The 17,608-nt window shown below is 37.3% G+C and overlaps 1 protein-coding gene and 1 pseudogene across 1 annotated transcript; both read left to right on the forward strand.

Annotated features, from left to right (window-relative positions):
• Window positions 1–327: 327 nt before the first annotated feature.
• On the forward strand, window positions 328–1,268 carry LOC116864903 (olfactory receptor 52N2-like). The gene is given in 2 exon segments (XM_032852715.1): window positions 328–1,219; window positions 1,222–1,268. Coding segments are annotated over 2 exon segments (939 nt in total).
• Window positions 1,269–12,565: 11,297 nt separating this feature from the next.
• On the forward strand, window positions 12,566–13,488 carry LOC116864904 (annotated as a pseudogene).
• The last annotated feature ends 4,120 nt before the right edge of the window (window positions 13,489–17,608 follow it).

A 17,608-nucleotide genomic window follows, 5' to 3' on the forward strand; every position in this document is an offset into this window, starting at 1 on the left:
ATTATAGCTCAGTTCACTACTTTTTACCAGAATGTGATGGAATAGAAGAGGTGTGCTGAGGAGAGGTTTAGAAAGTCAGGATAGTTATTTAGACAATCCAAGGAGACATCAAGTAGTACTGTTTAATTATTTTTAGATACAATAGTTCAAAGACTCTCTTGCTAGAGTGGGAGGAAAAATACTTTCTTATCAATACAAGGTTCATGGCACTTGTGGGTATTATTATCCAAACCACTCTCTCTTGTCTGGTTTCTAACCCCACTTTTCTCCTATGTAGGAAGCAATTGCTGACAAAGGATGTAAAATGCAGACTTCCTATGAGCCATTATGTGTGGGGGAAACAGCTCCAGCCTGACCCCAGGATTCTTTATCTTGAATGGTGTCCCTGGCCTGGAAGCTGCACACACCTGGATYGCCCTGCCCTTCTGCTTCATGTACATCATCGCTGTCCTGGGGAACTGTGGGCTCATCTACCTCATCAGCCATGAGGAGGCCCTGCACCGGCCCATGTACTACTTCCTGGCCCTGCTCTCCTTCACGGACGTCACCCTGTGCACCACCACTGTACCCAACATGCTGTGCATATTCTGGTTCAACCTCAAGGAGATTGACTTCAACGCCTGCCTGGCTCAGATGTTTTTTGTCCACACGCTGACTGGGATGGAGTCTGGGGTGCTCATGCTCATGGCCCTGGACCGCTACATCGCCATCTGCTACCCCTTACGTTATTCCACCATCCTCACCAACCCTGTCATCGCCAGGGCTGGTCTTGCCACCTTCCTGAGGGGTGTGCTGCTCATCCTCCCATTCACTTTCCTCACCAAGCGTCTGCCCTACTGCCGGGGAAACTTCATTCCCCACACCTACTGTGACCACATGTCTGTGGCCAAGGTGTCCTGTGGCAACTTCAAGGTCAATGCTATCTATGGTCTCTTGGCAGCCCTCTTGATTGGGGGCTTTGATATGTTCTGTATTTCTGTGTCTTACACTATGATCTTGCGAGCAGTGGTGAGTTTGTCCTCTGCAGATGCTCGCCAGAAAGCCTTTGGCACCTGTACATCTCATATCTGTGCCATTGTGATCACCTATGTTCCAGCTTTTTTCACATTTTTTGCCCACCGTTTTGGAGGACACAGTATCCCCCACCATGTACACATTATTGTAGCCAACATTTACTTGCTACTGCCTCCTACAATGAACCCAATTGTTTATGGAATCAAGACCAAGCAGATCCGGGAAAGCATGATCAGGTTTTTACTTGGAGATAGGTTGTCACTAGTCAAGACAAATAAATCATAAAATAGACATATTGCTTAGGGGAAAGGGGGGTTAAAAGGAAGTGGAGAAGACATTTGTAAATGCTGAGTAAAATGGTATTAAATACACAAGTCTCTCTAATACATAGATTTTCTGAAGCCTTTGTAACTATCTATTATGAAATAGTTCTTCTGTGTAAAGATCTGCCAAAGAAACGAATGCAGAATTAAAAAAGTAATGTACCCATTCCCTACAGGTTTTATGTTTTACAAAAGGGTTATAGATTTCTGTGTCTAGTAAGAACAGTCAGGTAATAAAATGAGGGATGCAGGCCTGGTGTTGGTGCATGTTCTGTGTGTGGGAAGGGGAGACCCTATGATGGGGAGCAAGTAGAGCATGTCTAGGAATCACTTGTTTTCCCCATTTCATCAGTTTAGGACCTCCATTTAAAATGTACCTACAGGGGTGCCTGGGTGGGACAGTCAATTGAGCATCCAGCTCCTGGTTTTGGCTCAGGTCGTGATCTCATGACCATGAGATCGAGCTTAACATCAGGCTCGGTGCTCAGTGTGGAATCTGTTTGAGAGTCTCTCACTCTCTGTCTCTCCCTCTGCCCACTCCCCACATTCTCTCTCTCTCTCAAATAAATAAATAAATAAATCTTTAAAATGCACCTATAAAATATAATTGTGATGTTATCAGTGAAACAGACAAAAGCAACAATTAAATGACTAGTATGTGTTATAGTTCATTCACTTGTTCATTCATTTTGAGATACTTTTTTAGGTCATATTATTGGTCATACCTCAGGTTTAATGAGAGAGAGAAAGGCAGAGTTGAATGGAAGCAATCCCTGACCTCAGGGTGCTTAGAACATGGACTCTGGTCAGGGACACAGGAGAGGAAACATAAAGGAAATAAAGGAAAGAAAGAAAAGAGATGATACAAATGTGCAGTATGGAGAGAATAAAATGTTACTTAGGAAAGATTTGGGTGAGTTTTGGATCCAGATAGTCCCAAGATTTAAATCTTATGTCTTCATTTTTAGCCACAAGACTTTAACAGGCCATTTAATCTCTCTAAATTTCAGCTTCTATACTTTTTATCAAATGTGGGGAAAACATACCACAAAGATTATCTGGCTGATTAAATGCTCTAATGAAAAACAAAAAAGCACTTAGCATAATTTCTAATATGTACTAACCATTTAATAAATTAGAGCTGAGATCATTATTATTATAACCTATATTTTTCAACTCTGATTCATTCTGAACATTGTAGATTGAGGAGAAATCTTTCCAATTATATAGGTAGTAGAAAATCAGTTTTATTTCATCTCCCAAACATGTCATCAAAATCAGCCCACAAAGTTTTCTGCATACCTTCTATGTGACTGATTCCATGTCATGCACTGAAAGATAGAAGGGAGTACAAACACACTAATGAATTTCTAGTTTAGTACAAGATATAAAATGCAATGGAATCATTATTATAAAATGGTAACAGGGTCATTGCACAAAAAAATTATTACAAAATTCATGAAAACTAAATGATTCTCAATGGCCATTGTGGGCGGTAAGTAAAGATTTTACAGAGAAGGTAGGAGATGAGATGAATCTTGATATATGTATAAGTATTTTAAAAGAAATGGTGGGTAGGGATTGTTATTCTTAAAAATGAAACAATACATGCAAAATTTTGAGGCCAAAGTGAGCACAGCCAGTTCGAGTCTAGAAATGTTTTGGGGTGACTGGAGATGAAAGAGAAAAGAGAAGGAATAAAAGACTCAGAAAAATAGATAGAAGTGGTACCTGGAAGTTCCCTGTCTGTGAGTTTCTGCATGACCTCAGGCATGCCAACCTCTGCTCTTGGACTTTGAGAGACACCAAGTTCTTAGAATTGCCCTTGACCAGAAAGTAGCTGCAGCTTCCTTTGTCACCTGCCTGGACTCTTCAGATCTCTATCATACCTTCTGCCCCTGAAGCCTATCTCCCTCTCCTTCTTCCTCCTCCAATTTTTTTCTCTCATCCCTAGGAACTCAAATTTCTTAGTGAGTTCTCCAGTGCCCCATCCCAGCTTCTGAAACTTTGACTCATGGCAGAGTGGAGATTCCTTGTGTATTCCCCCAAGTAACCTTCTATCAAAGGGTGGACAGCTTGCTTCCACAGAAAATGGTTTTGCAGGAAATAATAGTAACAACAAGAAAGATAACACAGCATTTATTTTCCAAGTACTTTTTCAAGAATTGTATACTTATTGGATCCTAAAAATAACTATGAGGATGATGCTATCTTATGTCCCATTTTCAGACAAGCAAACTGAGGCACAGAGAGGTTAATGACTAAATGAAAGTCACATATCCAGTAAGTGATAGAGCATGGATTTTAACCCAGCCAGTTTGGTTCCAGGGCTTTTGACTGTAATGTCTATAATATACTGCATGGTTTCCCTAAGAGATTAAGAATTGCTGGTGGCCCACTCTTCATGACTGGAATGGTGAAAAGTCCCCTCCCTGATGATCCTGTATCACTTCAAAGGACATTTTTAATGGCTTACTAAAATACAGAAGTTGGACATCAGATTCTTCAAGGTCCCTCACTGTATGGTCTCATGAGCAAACACTATTATTGCCTCTTTTCTAGTTTACACTGACAGATGACTACTACAAAGGGCCTGCGGACAAATTTTAGCAATTACATACTTTTCACTGTAACTTCTGGACTTTCTCCTAGCACGAATGGAAATATCAATTTCTTGCTCAAGTGCCGTCACATCAAAGATATCCACCCTAACAAGTCCTGTCTAGTACTCTTGATTTTCTTTGTCCTGCTCTCATGCTTTTTCATAGTGCATAGCCCTTTCTATTTTATAATACATCTTACCTAGTCATTATGTTAATATTTATTGGATGCCCTCCCCCACTCTACTCTTTAGGATTTTAGTATCCTGAATATAGATCTTTACCTTATTTGTTTACTGATGTACCTCAAGCTCCACATTGATTATCTGTTCACATAATAGGTGCAATGAAAGCATTTCACCAGGTACTTAGTCTAGAAAAGGCGAGTAGGGAGTCTATGCTGAGAAGGAGGCATTTAAATTGTTATGTGAAAGTAGAGGAAAAAGCCAACTAAATAAAGGAGAGAAAAAAAGATCTGTAACTGACTTGTCTTATGTGGTCACTCTGTAAATTTTTTGTAACTCATTTTATTTCATAACATATTATGAACATTTTTCATGCCAATAAATATACTCCCAACTTATAATTTTTGTCCTAGATAGTGATCATATATTTTGTTTTGCAGGGGATGGAAACCAGAGTCCCTGATTGGTCTGAAATTTTAACTGACAAAGAGAGACTAACAGAAGATAAGCCTGCACATTGTATCAAATTCTTACATGTATGTGGGAGCCTTCCTAAGAGAATGAAGTGAGGAAATGACCAGAGCAGGAAGTTTTTTTACTTTTCAGACAAAGAATAGACTTGGGAAGAATTGACACAGAAGTTTGGTTTAGGGGAAGTAAATAGTAAAGAAATAACTAGAAGATAACAGTGTAACAACGTTTGTTTGTAGGTTACTTTGGTTCCATTGCTGGGCTGGTGAGAGTCTGTTTCCACTGAAAGAATTTATTTCTTGCCTCCAGGCAAAAAAGCAGAAACTTTTTCTGCATTTACTTCTAATTGCCTTCAGCTCAAAATAATTTTTTTATGCCAAAGAGGCATATTTTGAGCTTACATATCCGGGTTTCCTTTAGTTTCATACATATTGATCATATATGCATGAAATTCAAGACTCAAGTTTACCAAACACTATATAGTGACATAAAATCTCTCACAACTTGGGGTGCCTGGGTGGCTCAGTCTTTAAGCATCTGCCTTCGGTTCAGGTCATGATCCCAGGGTCCTGGGATCAAGCTCCACTTTGGGCTCCCTGCTCTGTGGGAAGCCTCCTTCTCCCACTCCCACTACCCCTGCTTGTGTTCCTTCTCTTGTTGTCTCTCTCCCTGTCAAATAAATAAATAAAATCTAAAAAAACAAAAACTCATACAACATAAAACTCCTCTCTGGAGGCAATCACCATCATCAGATCTTAATGTGTTCCTTCAGATTCCTCCATGTACCTGGACTTTTTAAAATCTAGATGGTAGCATACTCAATACTTGAGTTATTATTCCTATATCCCATATCTCTTTATATACAACTTCTTTCCTCTTTGTATGATAATTTCCTTCTTTTACCTTTGGAGTGTATCTAAACAATGCTGGGGAGCATAAGCTTTACAAACTTCATTTTTTCCACTTAATTTTAAATGGAAACTTAAAAATTATTTCTGGGAGGAACTGTTGGATCTTAGTTAGGACACCTTCTCTTTCTTCAGAGAGCTAATATCAATGTATATCCCCATAAAGTACAAAATCTACTTTTTTTCCTATGTCCATTAAAATTTGTTTTAGTAAGCTTTCAAATATTTGCCATTTGGAGAGGTAAAACAGTGTACCTTTGTAATTTATACATTTTTTTTATTTTGAATGAAATTAAGCATACTAAAAATGCTTATAATTGATTTTTATGTGCATTACCTATTTATACCCTCACCTGTAATTTTATTAAGCATTTGAAAGTGATTTGTTATAGCTGTTTACTTATTTAGGTATTCATTCTTTTGATTTTGAAATGAATCCCAGCCCTCTGTGACCTTGAGTCTCTCTCTGGACCTTGTTTATAGCTATCTGTCATAAGGAAATTTATTAATGTATTTATGTATGTATTTATTTATTTAGCAGAAAGGAAGAAAGAGAAAGAGAGGCAGAGGGACAGAGAGAATATTGAGCAGTCTCCACCCCCAACGTGGAGCCCCACACAGGACTGGATATGAGACCATCACCTGAACCAAAATCAAAAGTCAGACACTTAACTGACTGAGCCAACCAGGCGCCCCAAGAATATTTTTGAGTCAAATGTACTGATCTTTCCTTTAATGACTACTGAGTTTTATTGTGAGCTTAGAATTGTTTTTAGCTCATCTGGAATTATTAAAATAAAAGTATTTTTATTTTGTTCATCTGAAATTGTTAAAAATATTCACTCATATTTTCTTCTATATTGTTCTTTTAATTTAATCCCCACTATTTAAAATAAGTGCAACGGAACACGTGTACAAAACAGTGCACAAGGCTCAGTAAATTATCAACATTCATGCAATGACAACATAGGTCAAGAAGTAAAACACTGTCACCCCCCAGAAGCCACTGTCATGGAAATTCTACTTACTACCTTTTCTTCCACACACCCTCAAATAGTAACCACTATCTTAACTTCCTGTTAATGTGTCCTGCCATCTAAGTTTATGGTATAATAAAGTGAGGCTAGTGTATTTGAAGTTGTCTTGGGCCACACAAGTGAAATGAGACCCTACGGGTAGGGTGGCAGTGAGAAGGAATTATGGAATATCTTGCTTAGCAGTGTTTCTGTTATAAACACTAAGGAAATGGTTTTTTAAAAACGGAGTACTTAAAGTCTGAATATTATCTGCCTCATTTAACAAAGTAGAAAGTTCATCATGGGTTTACTTCTTGGTTAGTGGCAGGGGAAGGCTACACATGTTAACTAGAGCATCCCCTAAAAATTCTGCCCTTCGTGTAAAGTAAAAAGATGTATCAGAGCAAGTACCCCTACTCCATGGAGGAGATGCAAATAATACCTCTTATTGAACTTCTGGTACAGAGGCTGAATCCCTCCTTTTCTGCCTCAAAAGCTCCAGCTTATTCCAGTGAGAGTTTAAAGGTTGGAGGTTTAGCTCTAGGCTACCTGAGTTCAGGCCCTTCCATTTACAGGAGCACCTGTCCTGGCTGTGCTTCATGGCATCTCTCAGGATCACACTGCTTCCAGCTTCTCTCCATTTGTCTATTTGAAATCCCTTTAGAAGATCATTTATACCCATGCTGCAGTTTCCTTTTAAATTTCCCTCTAAGAGGTATGAAAAATTGGCATGACTGCAGCCATTTTATGTTGGCTAACTAAATAAAAGAGGAAGAAAGATAAGAAAGGAAAGAAAGAAGAAAGGAAGAAAGAGAAAGAAAGAAAGAAAGAAAGAAAGAAAGAAAGAAAGAAAGAAAGAAAGAAAGAGAAAGAAAGAAAGAAAGAAAGAAAGAAAGAAAGAAAGAAAGAAAGAAAGAAAGAGAGAGAAAGAAAGAAAGGGAAAGAAGGCAAGCCAGAGTGGGCACTGCACAGAAACTACTTTACCTGCCTTGGTTTGAACTGGGCCAAAACCTCTGGACTGGGTAAAATGGCATTGCTTTAAGAAGTTGCTTGAGAAGTCAGCAACAGGACATCCTGATCACAAGAAAAATAGTTGTGGACTTTGGGAAGATAAAACCAGCAGTCTGTCAATGTATAACCCAGAAGAGTTTAACCTCTTAAAACACTCATGGAAATTTTTTTTTCCCTTTTCTTCAATTCATGTAATTGCCCCCTCTCATTTCCTCATAAAAATCTCTTGCTTTCACCCTACAAGTGAGACAGTATTTGGGTTCCCATCTGATTCTATGCTCTCTGAATTGCAATTCTTTGATCCCAAATAAATGCTCATTTGCCTCTCACTTTGGCTCCTTATCATTAGGTTGACAGAGGACAATGATCATGTGGATCCTGGATTTCCTAGAATCAAGGACGATCCCAATGCTAAAAGCGTAGGTGATCGATCAACCCGTGCCCACCATTGCCTCTCTGGGTCAGGGAACTACCATCCTTCATTGCTAACTTCCTTTCTTTTCTCTGCACAGATACTTTCTGCCAGCTTCAATTATACCTCACTAGAATTAAGATTTGAAAAGATATTGGCTTTGAATTCTGATGACAAAGAAAGAGAATTTCCTAGAAATGTGTACATAACAGACTTGCTATACTGAAAATGGAGGACGAACTAGATTAAAAAGTCAAACTCATAATAAACTCATACTAAAATTATATACCTGAGGAAACAGATTAAGAGAGTTCCTAGGTTTTCTAATAGAGTACCAAATAATGTGTGAATATATTCCTCAAGTTTCCCTAAGTAGTCCATTTTTTTCTCCCTTACCAATTATGCAATGATGCAGCCCTTCTCTTTATCCTCTTATTTTCAAGCTCCTTTCACTTTATGATTAAGTTCATATATATTTTGTGAACTTGGATTTATTCACACATTCATTCATTTATCCATTCATTCATTTGTTCACACACCCTACAAATATATGTTGAGTATACCTACTAGATGCCTTATTATAGGCAGCAAGATAAATCAGTGAAGAAAACAGTCTTACCCATGTGCACTGCTTACTAAAGGCTTACTATTCTCCTTCATGATAAGGTTGTGAGCTCAGTGAGTTTTCATTTTCCCTTTAACAGCTGAAACCTTACTTCCTTAAACTTAGATGAATTTTCATTCAAAGCTATTAATTGCCTAATTTTTGTATTAGTAAAGATTGGATATAACTTAGGTAATAATTAACTGAAGATGATTTGAAAAAAATTCACATATAAAATCCAAAATTATATATCAGTAAAAAAAAAAAAGAAAGAAGTATAGATTATTTTTGAAAGGACACAATTGAAGCTGAAACTAGATTGACATCTGGAGAAAGAAAATGAAGTGTAAGTTTTCCAAAATTAGAAGGATTTTTTTTTCTACATAGTTTTCCAAACCAAGGGTTGGCAACATTTTAGCTCAATGCCAAAATTTAAATTTTGCAAGTCAAGACACAAAACTAAGGATATTATATAATTATTTTAAAAACACCCACAAATTTCTAAATATTTTTACCAACACAATTAAAAATATGGTAATAATTATTTAGGAGATTTTGTTGGTAACACAGGTCTATCAGTGAGAGAAGGGAATCCTTCTCTGGGTGTATGTGGTAACATTTAACTTAAGTATAAGTGGGGTTAAGAGTTACTGGGTTTTTTTTGTTTGTTTGTTTGTTTGTTTGTTTGTTTAAGATTTTATTTATTTATTTTTCAGAGAGAAATCACAAGTTAGGCAGAGAGGCAGGTAGAGAGAGAAGGGGAAGCAGGATCCCCACTGAGCAGAGAGCCTGTTGCTGGGCTCAATCCCAGGACCCTGAGATCATGACCTGAGCTGAAGGCAGAAGCTTAACCCACTGAGCCACCCTGGTGTCCCAAGAGTTACTGTTCTTTATCATCAAAACTGATTGCAAATGTTCATTTGTTAATGCTGATCTATAAAACAATCCTGAGGGAAAAAAGAGGCAAACCAAGAAATAGACTCTTAACTATAGAGAACAAACTGATGGTCATCAGAGGAGAGGTGGGTAAAAGGATGGGTTAAATGGGTGATGGAGATTAAGGAGTATGTAAGTGCTGAATCACTAAATTGTACAGCTGAAACTAGTATTACACTTCATGTTACCTGGAATTTGAGTAAAACTTAAAAAAAATCTTTTTCACATAGATAGGAACTCTCAAATACTGATATCAATTCTTTATAGATCTTGGATACCAGCCCTTGATGTACTGTCATTTGTGAATATCTTCTCCCATTCCATGGGTTGTCTATTTGTTTTGTTGACTGTTTCCTTTGCTGCACAGAAGCTTTTGATCTTGATGAAGTCCCAAAAGTTCGTTTTCACTTTTGTTTCCTTTGCCTGTGGAGACATATCTTGAAAGAACTTGCTGAGGCAGATGTCAAAAAGGTTATTGTCTATGTTCTCCTCTAGGATTCTGATGGATTCCTGCCTCACGTTGAGGTCCTTTATCCATTTCAAGTTTATCTTTGGGTATGGTGTAAGACAATTGTCCTGTTTCATTCTTCTACACATAGTTGTCCAATAATTCTTCAGCATACAGTTTTAATTGAGCATATTTATCTCTTGGAAGGCACTTGTAGAATCCTATAAGACTTCTATCTTAATATTTGCCTTTTGCATTTTTAAATTTTAAATTTTATTTATTTACTTATTTGACAGAAAGAGAAAGAGAGTACAAGCAAGGGGACTGGCCAGGAGAAAGAGAAGCAGACTCCCCACTGAGCAGAGACCTAATTTGGGGCTCAATCTGAGGACACTGGGATCATAACCTGAGCTGAAGGCAGATGCTTAACAGACAGACACCCAGGCGCCCCTGCTTTCTGCTTTTATTATTTTTGAGATAATGGAGTTCAGGTTAGGCCACCCCAGAAATGCCTCTTTGGCATGCTGATAATTTCCTGAAGACAATCAAGGCCCAACAGACTTAAGAAGGGCTTTTAACCCCATAACTGCCTAAGAGAAATTAGATAGAGGACCAGTACTAAGAAGAGAACTATTTCCCAAGATGACTTTTTTTCTAAATAGGAAAGAATTGGCATGGTATGTATGGCAAACTTTTGTTTACCAAACACTGACTTTCCCCATCTCCTGTGAATTGTCTTCACCCCCTCTGAAGTTCCAAACTCTTATCCCCTTCTCCTTATCCCAAGACTGTTTAAAAGCCTCAATTGCCTTCTCAGTGGGTCTCATGTCTTTGGGACCCCCATACATAGGAAATTAAATTTGTTTTCCTCCTCTTAATCTGTTCCATGTTAATTTAATTATTAGACCAGCCAAAGAACCTAGAGGGGAAAGGGAAAATTCTCTCCCCTCCAGAGATCAACCACTTCCAAATGAAGGTCAGATGTTATATTTCTTTACACTTAACTCTTTGCCCCATTCTTGGAAAAGCTCTATTCTATTCTCAGAAATCAGCAAATTCCTGCCCCCACCGTATATTGTAATTTTTTAAAATACTGTTGTTTTTAAAGTCCCATCTGTTCCACATCTCATTTCTCCTTGTAGGTGGAGGATAGTGAGAAGTCTGGGGATCTGTAAGGGAAGGAAATATATGTGGGAGTGGAAATTATTGATTACAGGCAACATTGTATATCTCTCAATTCAAATATTAAGGATGCATATTGTTCACCATAGAATAATTATGACCATATTTAAAAAGGGCTATACCTCATCATTCTTTTCTAACCCAGTGCTAATCAGTCACTGTCCATTGTTAAGTATGAATAAGGATGCTAATTCTTCCATACCATGATTAAAGCACATGTATTTCCTGAACTTTAGCTCACATGCATTCCTATTATTCAGAGTTACAAAATGTGATTTTGCTTTCTTCAATGTCATACATTGTTACACTGTCCATAAAATAGATGATAGATAGATAGAGATAGATGATAGATAGATAGATATTAGATAGATAGATAGATAGATAGATAGATATTAGATAGATAGATGATAGATAGATAAATAGATGATAGATAGATAGATAGATAGATAGATAGATGATAGATAGATAGATGATAGATGGATGTAAACAGAGAAGGATTGGGAACTGAAAATAGGAGGATTATTAAAATTTTCAATTCATTCAAAGGGTATTTAGTGAGTGACATATTGCTCAATAATAAGTCTAAAGGGCTCACTCCCATTTAGGTTTTTTAATAATACGGGGAGCCCAACATGAAGCTGGAGAGGAAGGAAAGGAAACGAACAACATCCTAAGGGAGCAATGTGGCTGTAGTGGTCTGAAAGCACCTGACATGGTGCCAGTAGATTTGTGCTGATGCATTAGTTCCATTTATTAGCCATATAAAGACATTAATAAGTCTTCTTAATAAATAAGTCCATTTTCATTATTCATTGCTGATCAAACTATGTACATTATAGGGAGAATGACCAAGAATATAACTGACAGAGTTTTGAAATCTCCTATCTTATAACCTGAAGAATAGTTGATATTCATGATGATAAGAAGATCTCCTTACCCATATCCATATTCAGAAAAAGAAAGATTCTTATAACTCACTTGGAAGTTTGCTAACAAAAAGAATTTCAACCATCTTAATGTTCACTATTTCATACATTCTCTTTGGTCTAAGAATGTATTAATGCTTAGTTAGAAAGGGCTTAAGGGACTTAGTATGGAAAATTTATGTAAACATAAATATATATAATGTAAATATATACTATAGGTAAAATATAAATATGTATATATATCTTCATGGTAAAGAGCCAAGAATCCTGGCTTCAAGATTTATAATCAATGATGCCACACTAATATCAGTTCTTTATCTATAATACAATAATACTTACCCTTATTTTTTAATACAATAAATAACCTTTCATGTGGTAATTAAGGTAATTGAGATGATTTGTGCAAAAATATTCTAATATTAACTAATGCATTGTAAGCAATCAATACACATTTGCCTAAACTTCATTTCAGAGAGACAACAGAGTTGACATCAAAGTTGAAGAGTAACATACCTTCTAACAGGTCATCATGCATGATTACAACTGTACTAGACTCACTCTGGCATCATTTGTACTGAATGAAGCACCTGGACCAGCAAGTGCACATGTCTGGATCTCTCTCCCATTTTGTTTCATGTATGTTGTTACTATACTGGGGAACTATGGGTTCTCTATCTCATTCATCTGGAGGAGGCCCTATACCAGCCCATGAATTATTTCTTGGACTTAATCTTCTTCACTGACATTGTTCAGTGTGTAAGTATTGTACCTCAAATGCTGTGTATGTTCTGGTTTGATCTCAAAGATACCAGCTTCAATGTTCACCTGGTCCAGATGTGCTTTCTCCACACTGTCACAAGGATGGAATCTGGGGTGCTCATATTCATGGCCCTGGATCACTATGTGGCCATCTATTATCTTCTACACTATGCCACTATCCTCACCAATTCTATCATTGCCAAGGCTTGGTTTCTCACCTTCCTTCCAGGTGTGATATTCATCATTCCTTTTACATTACTCACCAAACATCTGCACTATTACAAGGAATATAATTTCCCACATCTACTGTGGGTTGTCCTGTGGCAATATCAAGGTCAAGGCCATCAAGGTCTGATGGTTGCCCTTCTGACTGGGGGCTTTGAACCCTGTGCCTCACACTCTCTTACACCATGATTCTCTGGGCAGTGGTCAGGCTCTTCTCAGCAGAGGCTCGGCAAAAGGCCTTTAGCACTTAAACTGCCTCTGCTATGGTCATCACTAATATCCTAGTCTTTACTTTTTTCACCCACCATATTGGGTACAATCCCTCCCAGCTTTCACATTTCTGTGGCTAACCTACACCTGCTTCTGCCACCTACCCTGAATCCTATTGTCTATGGGATAAAGACTAGACAAATACAAGAAGGGAAGCTCAAATTTTCCTTAGAAAAAGGCCACCAAGGGAAGAGATAAAAGTAAATCCCAACATAATGAGAGGAAAATGTTTTTGTAGATGAAGACGGCTTTCATACCAGACAGAGAGTGGATATGTGATTTGACAGTGACTAACCAATCTTCTTCTTTTTTTAAAAAATTGATTTATAGGTTTTATTTATTTGAGAGAGAGGGCACAAGTAGGGGGACAGGCAGGAGGAAAGGGAGAAGCCGGCTCCCCACTTAGGGAGCCCAATGTGGGGCTAGATCCCAGGACCCTGGGATCAAGACCTGAGCCTAAGGCAGACATTAACCAACTGAGCCACCCAGGTACCGGACTGATCTTCTTCTTAGTGGATCATTCCCATACTTTTCTAAGATCTTGTATATCAACTTGAAAACTTTTCTTTAAAAAGGACCCACAAACCAATTTAGTTAAATCTAATAAAACTATTTCTAATGCCTTTGTGTTATTTGTATGGTACTGAATTCGGTGCCATTTGAGAGTAATATGTAAGACAGAGTTTTGTCCCTGAAGAATTTCCCAGATAGTAGGTAAAACTGAAAAAAAAAGACCATACCAGTTTTTCAAAAATTCTGATTATTTCTAGCAAAAGCACTGTTCCTAGAACTCCATAGATTTTTGTTAAACTAGAAAATGTATTTTCCATTGTGATTTGACAGTGACTAACCAATCTTCTTCTTTTTTAAAAAATTGATTTATAGGTTTTATTTATTTGAGAATAAATAAACATGCAATGTTCCCCATTCATTTATTTATTTATATATACCACAAACATATATTGAGCACCTACCTTCTTAGGAAATTGTAGTATAGACACTGATAAAAATGAGCATTGCTACATATGTATAAACATGGGAAATCATCATTACCTTGATTACAATGAAGTTAATTAACATATTCATCATCACCTTTAAAATTTCCTTTTACAACTTTGTGATCCAAACATCGCTTAAACCTGACAGCACTGACATACTTTCTGTCACTATAGATTTGCTCTATACAATTCTGGAATTTTATATAAATGAAATATTACTGATATAATATTTTTAGCCTGGCTGCTCCCCTGGCCACTTTGTGTTTCATCAAATTATTATTCTGTTAATCACACATACATTTTTCTGCTGAGTAGTATTCCATTTCATGGATATACCAAAATTTGTTTATCCATTTATCTGTTGTTGGACATTTCCTTTGTTTCCAGGTTTTGTATAATACAAATAAAGCTGCTATGGGCATTCATGTGCAAGTCTTTGATCAAGCATATACTTTGATTTCTCTGGAGTAAAAAAGCCTAGGAGTGGAATAGCAGATATACATAAAGTTTTCCTAAGAAACTGACAAAATTATTTCTAGAATAGTTGTATTTTACATTCTCACCAGCAATGCATTAAAAGTTCTACTTGCTCCACACCCTCACACACATTTAGTATGGTCAGTCCTTTAAATTTTGGTCATTTTAGCAAGAGTCTACTGGCATCTTATTGTGCTTTTAAATTATGCTTGCCTAATGACTGATGATTCAGAGCATGTTTACCTTGCTTATTTGTCATCTGTATATGCAGAAAATGTATGAGATAAATATTTATTGTTTTAAGATGCTAAATTCTGGAGTAACTGAACTATATTTTTACTATTTTGGAAAACACTGAAGAGCCTATTGTTAACAATATTGCATTGTATACTTAAACATTTCCTAAAAGGGTAGTGTAGATCTCACATTAAGTGTTGTAATTGAGGAAAACATTTACTTGGAAAACCAAGTAAAGATGGCAAGAGAAAACTTTTGGAAGTGATGGTTTTGTTTTTTGTTTTGTTTTTTTGTTTTTTGTTTTTGAGAGAGAGCAGAGTGAGGGGGAGGGTTGGAGGAAGAAGGAGAGAGAGAATCTTAAGCAGGCTCCAGACTCAGCATGGAGCCTGACAGCCTGACAACCTCACAACCCCTGAGATCCTGACCTGAGCCAAAATTAAGCGTCAGATGCTCAAATGACTGAGCTACCCAGGTGGCCCAGAAGTGATGAATATGTTTATGTCATTGATTGTGGTGATGGTTTCACAGGTGTACATTTATTTTCAAACTCATTGTCATATACATTAAATCTGTATGGCTTTTTTATGTCAGTCATACTTCAATTAAAAGGTTAAAAAAAGAAAACAAAAACTGATTAAAAAGAAATTCTCACAGGGGAGATTATAAAGTATACTTCCTATCATTGACTTCTATTCTCCAGATCTCTTGCCAGAAAAAATGTCCAATACCAGTTTCTTGTGATTCCTTCAAGAGCCAATTTATTCATGTTTGAAAGCTACATAGCATCACATTAGATTGACATACAATAATTAAATGTAAGTAGTTCTCAGTTGATAATCATGTACATTATCGATTATCTTTATAGTAAAAATGATAAAATACGAAGTCATGAATGTTCAAGACGTTAACTTCTTGTTAAACAGAAAAATAAAAAGTTTTTGAACACAAATACTTTAGCATCAAGTACAGAACTCATTAAAGAGAAGGAAAATCACGCTAGTAGCATGATTTCTTTGTTTATTAGAACAATTCTTAGAACATATCAGATGCTAAATAAATATTTGTTGGAAGGACTGATGTATGCATGCATGGATGCATGGATGTATGGATGGACAACTGCCTATCTCTAAAATGGGAATTCATTCACCAGCGGTGAAAGTCAAAAAGACTGAAATCAAAAGAAGCTTTAGAAGATTTTGCCTGCATGATAGATAGCACAGAAAAATTGGGATATTAAGGAAGTTAGAGATCTATCATCAGTTTAAAGATCAGTTTAAAGTAAGGTTTAACTGAATGATTCTCTTCATGCATACATTCCAGAAATACAGCTGGCCTCTAACACATTGCCATGAACAACAGTCACTGTTAAGTGCTCAAGCTTGTTGATACTGGTAGTATCCCAAGACGCAGATCAGGGCGCTTGTCAGCCAGGTTATTGTCAGCAACAACAAGGCTTGGCTGCAAGTCCTTGGGTGAGGCCAGAGAAGTGTTGATTCTCATCCCCTGATACTGAGTGGTAGAAAGGGGTGAACTGTCAAGTCTCTCATGTGACCTGCTACTGAATCGTCTTAATTTGGACCCCATCCCTTAATCACTCTAGTTATTATTCCCCCAAATAATGAATCTGAGCTGGTGGAATAAAGTTATAAACCAATCATCTAGCCCATCTTATTATCTTGGGTCCCAGTCTCTTCTATCATAAGCAAGGGACTGGTGATTTAATGTCCTATAGCCCAAGGGTCAGGGTTATTTTCCTGGAGTCTGACATCTGACCCTACAAAGTATTTCATACTACTCTAGCATACATTGACAAGGAAAAATCCACACTTGTGCTACTACTCCTTTCTCCATAAGAACCTTACGATATTTTTTTTTTCCCTAAAGGCCTGGTCAGTGTGCTGTGTGGCACAATTAGTTCAGTGAGCTGTGCATCTGGTCAGTCAACTCTGCGCCTTCTGGAAATGAACCAAGTGAATGGAGATCAGAGAGCCATTTTAGAGGTAGGAACAGTCTGCTTGAAGTGGCAGTAATAGTCAAAGTTAAGGAATGGAATGGGGAGGGTGGTCGTCAAATATTTATGGTGACTTGTTTTCTAAGATCTGCAATTTTGTGGTGGTGAATGCCTCATAAACAAAGACAGTATTCTAAAATTGTTTCATTATTTTTTGTAATGGCTCTGAAGGGACCTAACCATGATGTCATAGATTTGTTGACGGACAGGCTAACCTAGCATCTTGATGCAGAAGGAGATGTGCTTTATTATGTAGATGAAAATACAATTGAAAAATCCAAATGCATTGAAGAGACTCCTGATGAAATTTCCTTGTATCTCCATGTCATAGCAAGTTGAAACAAATGAATTCCCTGAATCTCATCCTGAGACTGAGAGGGTCACTCAGAGAGCACACCATTGCTGGGCTGCTATTTGTCTTCATTAAATGGGAACAAGGAGAGAAGTTTACTGTGTATGGTACACGTATGGTAATGTGATTTCCCATCTTCTTCTTCCCCATGTAGTTGATAATTGCAAGGGGAACCAAGTAAGTTCATTGAACTAACAGGTGAGGTTCCCTGATTCAGGGGACACATGTGATGAGATTTACCGT

The sequence above is a fragment of the Lontra canadensis genome, unplaced genomic scaffold (genome assembly GCF_010015895.1).
Source record: "Lontra canadensis isolate GAN:19392208 unplaced genomic scaffold, GSC_riverotter_1.0 scaffold7, whole genome shotgun sequence".
NCBI lineage: Eukaryota > Metazoa > Chordata > Mammalia > Carnivora > Mustelidae > Lontra > Lontra canadensis.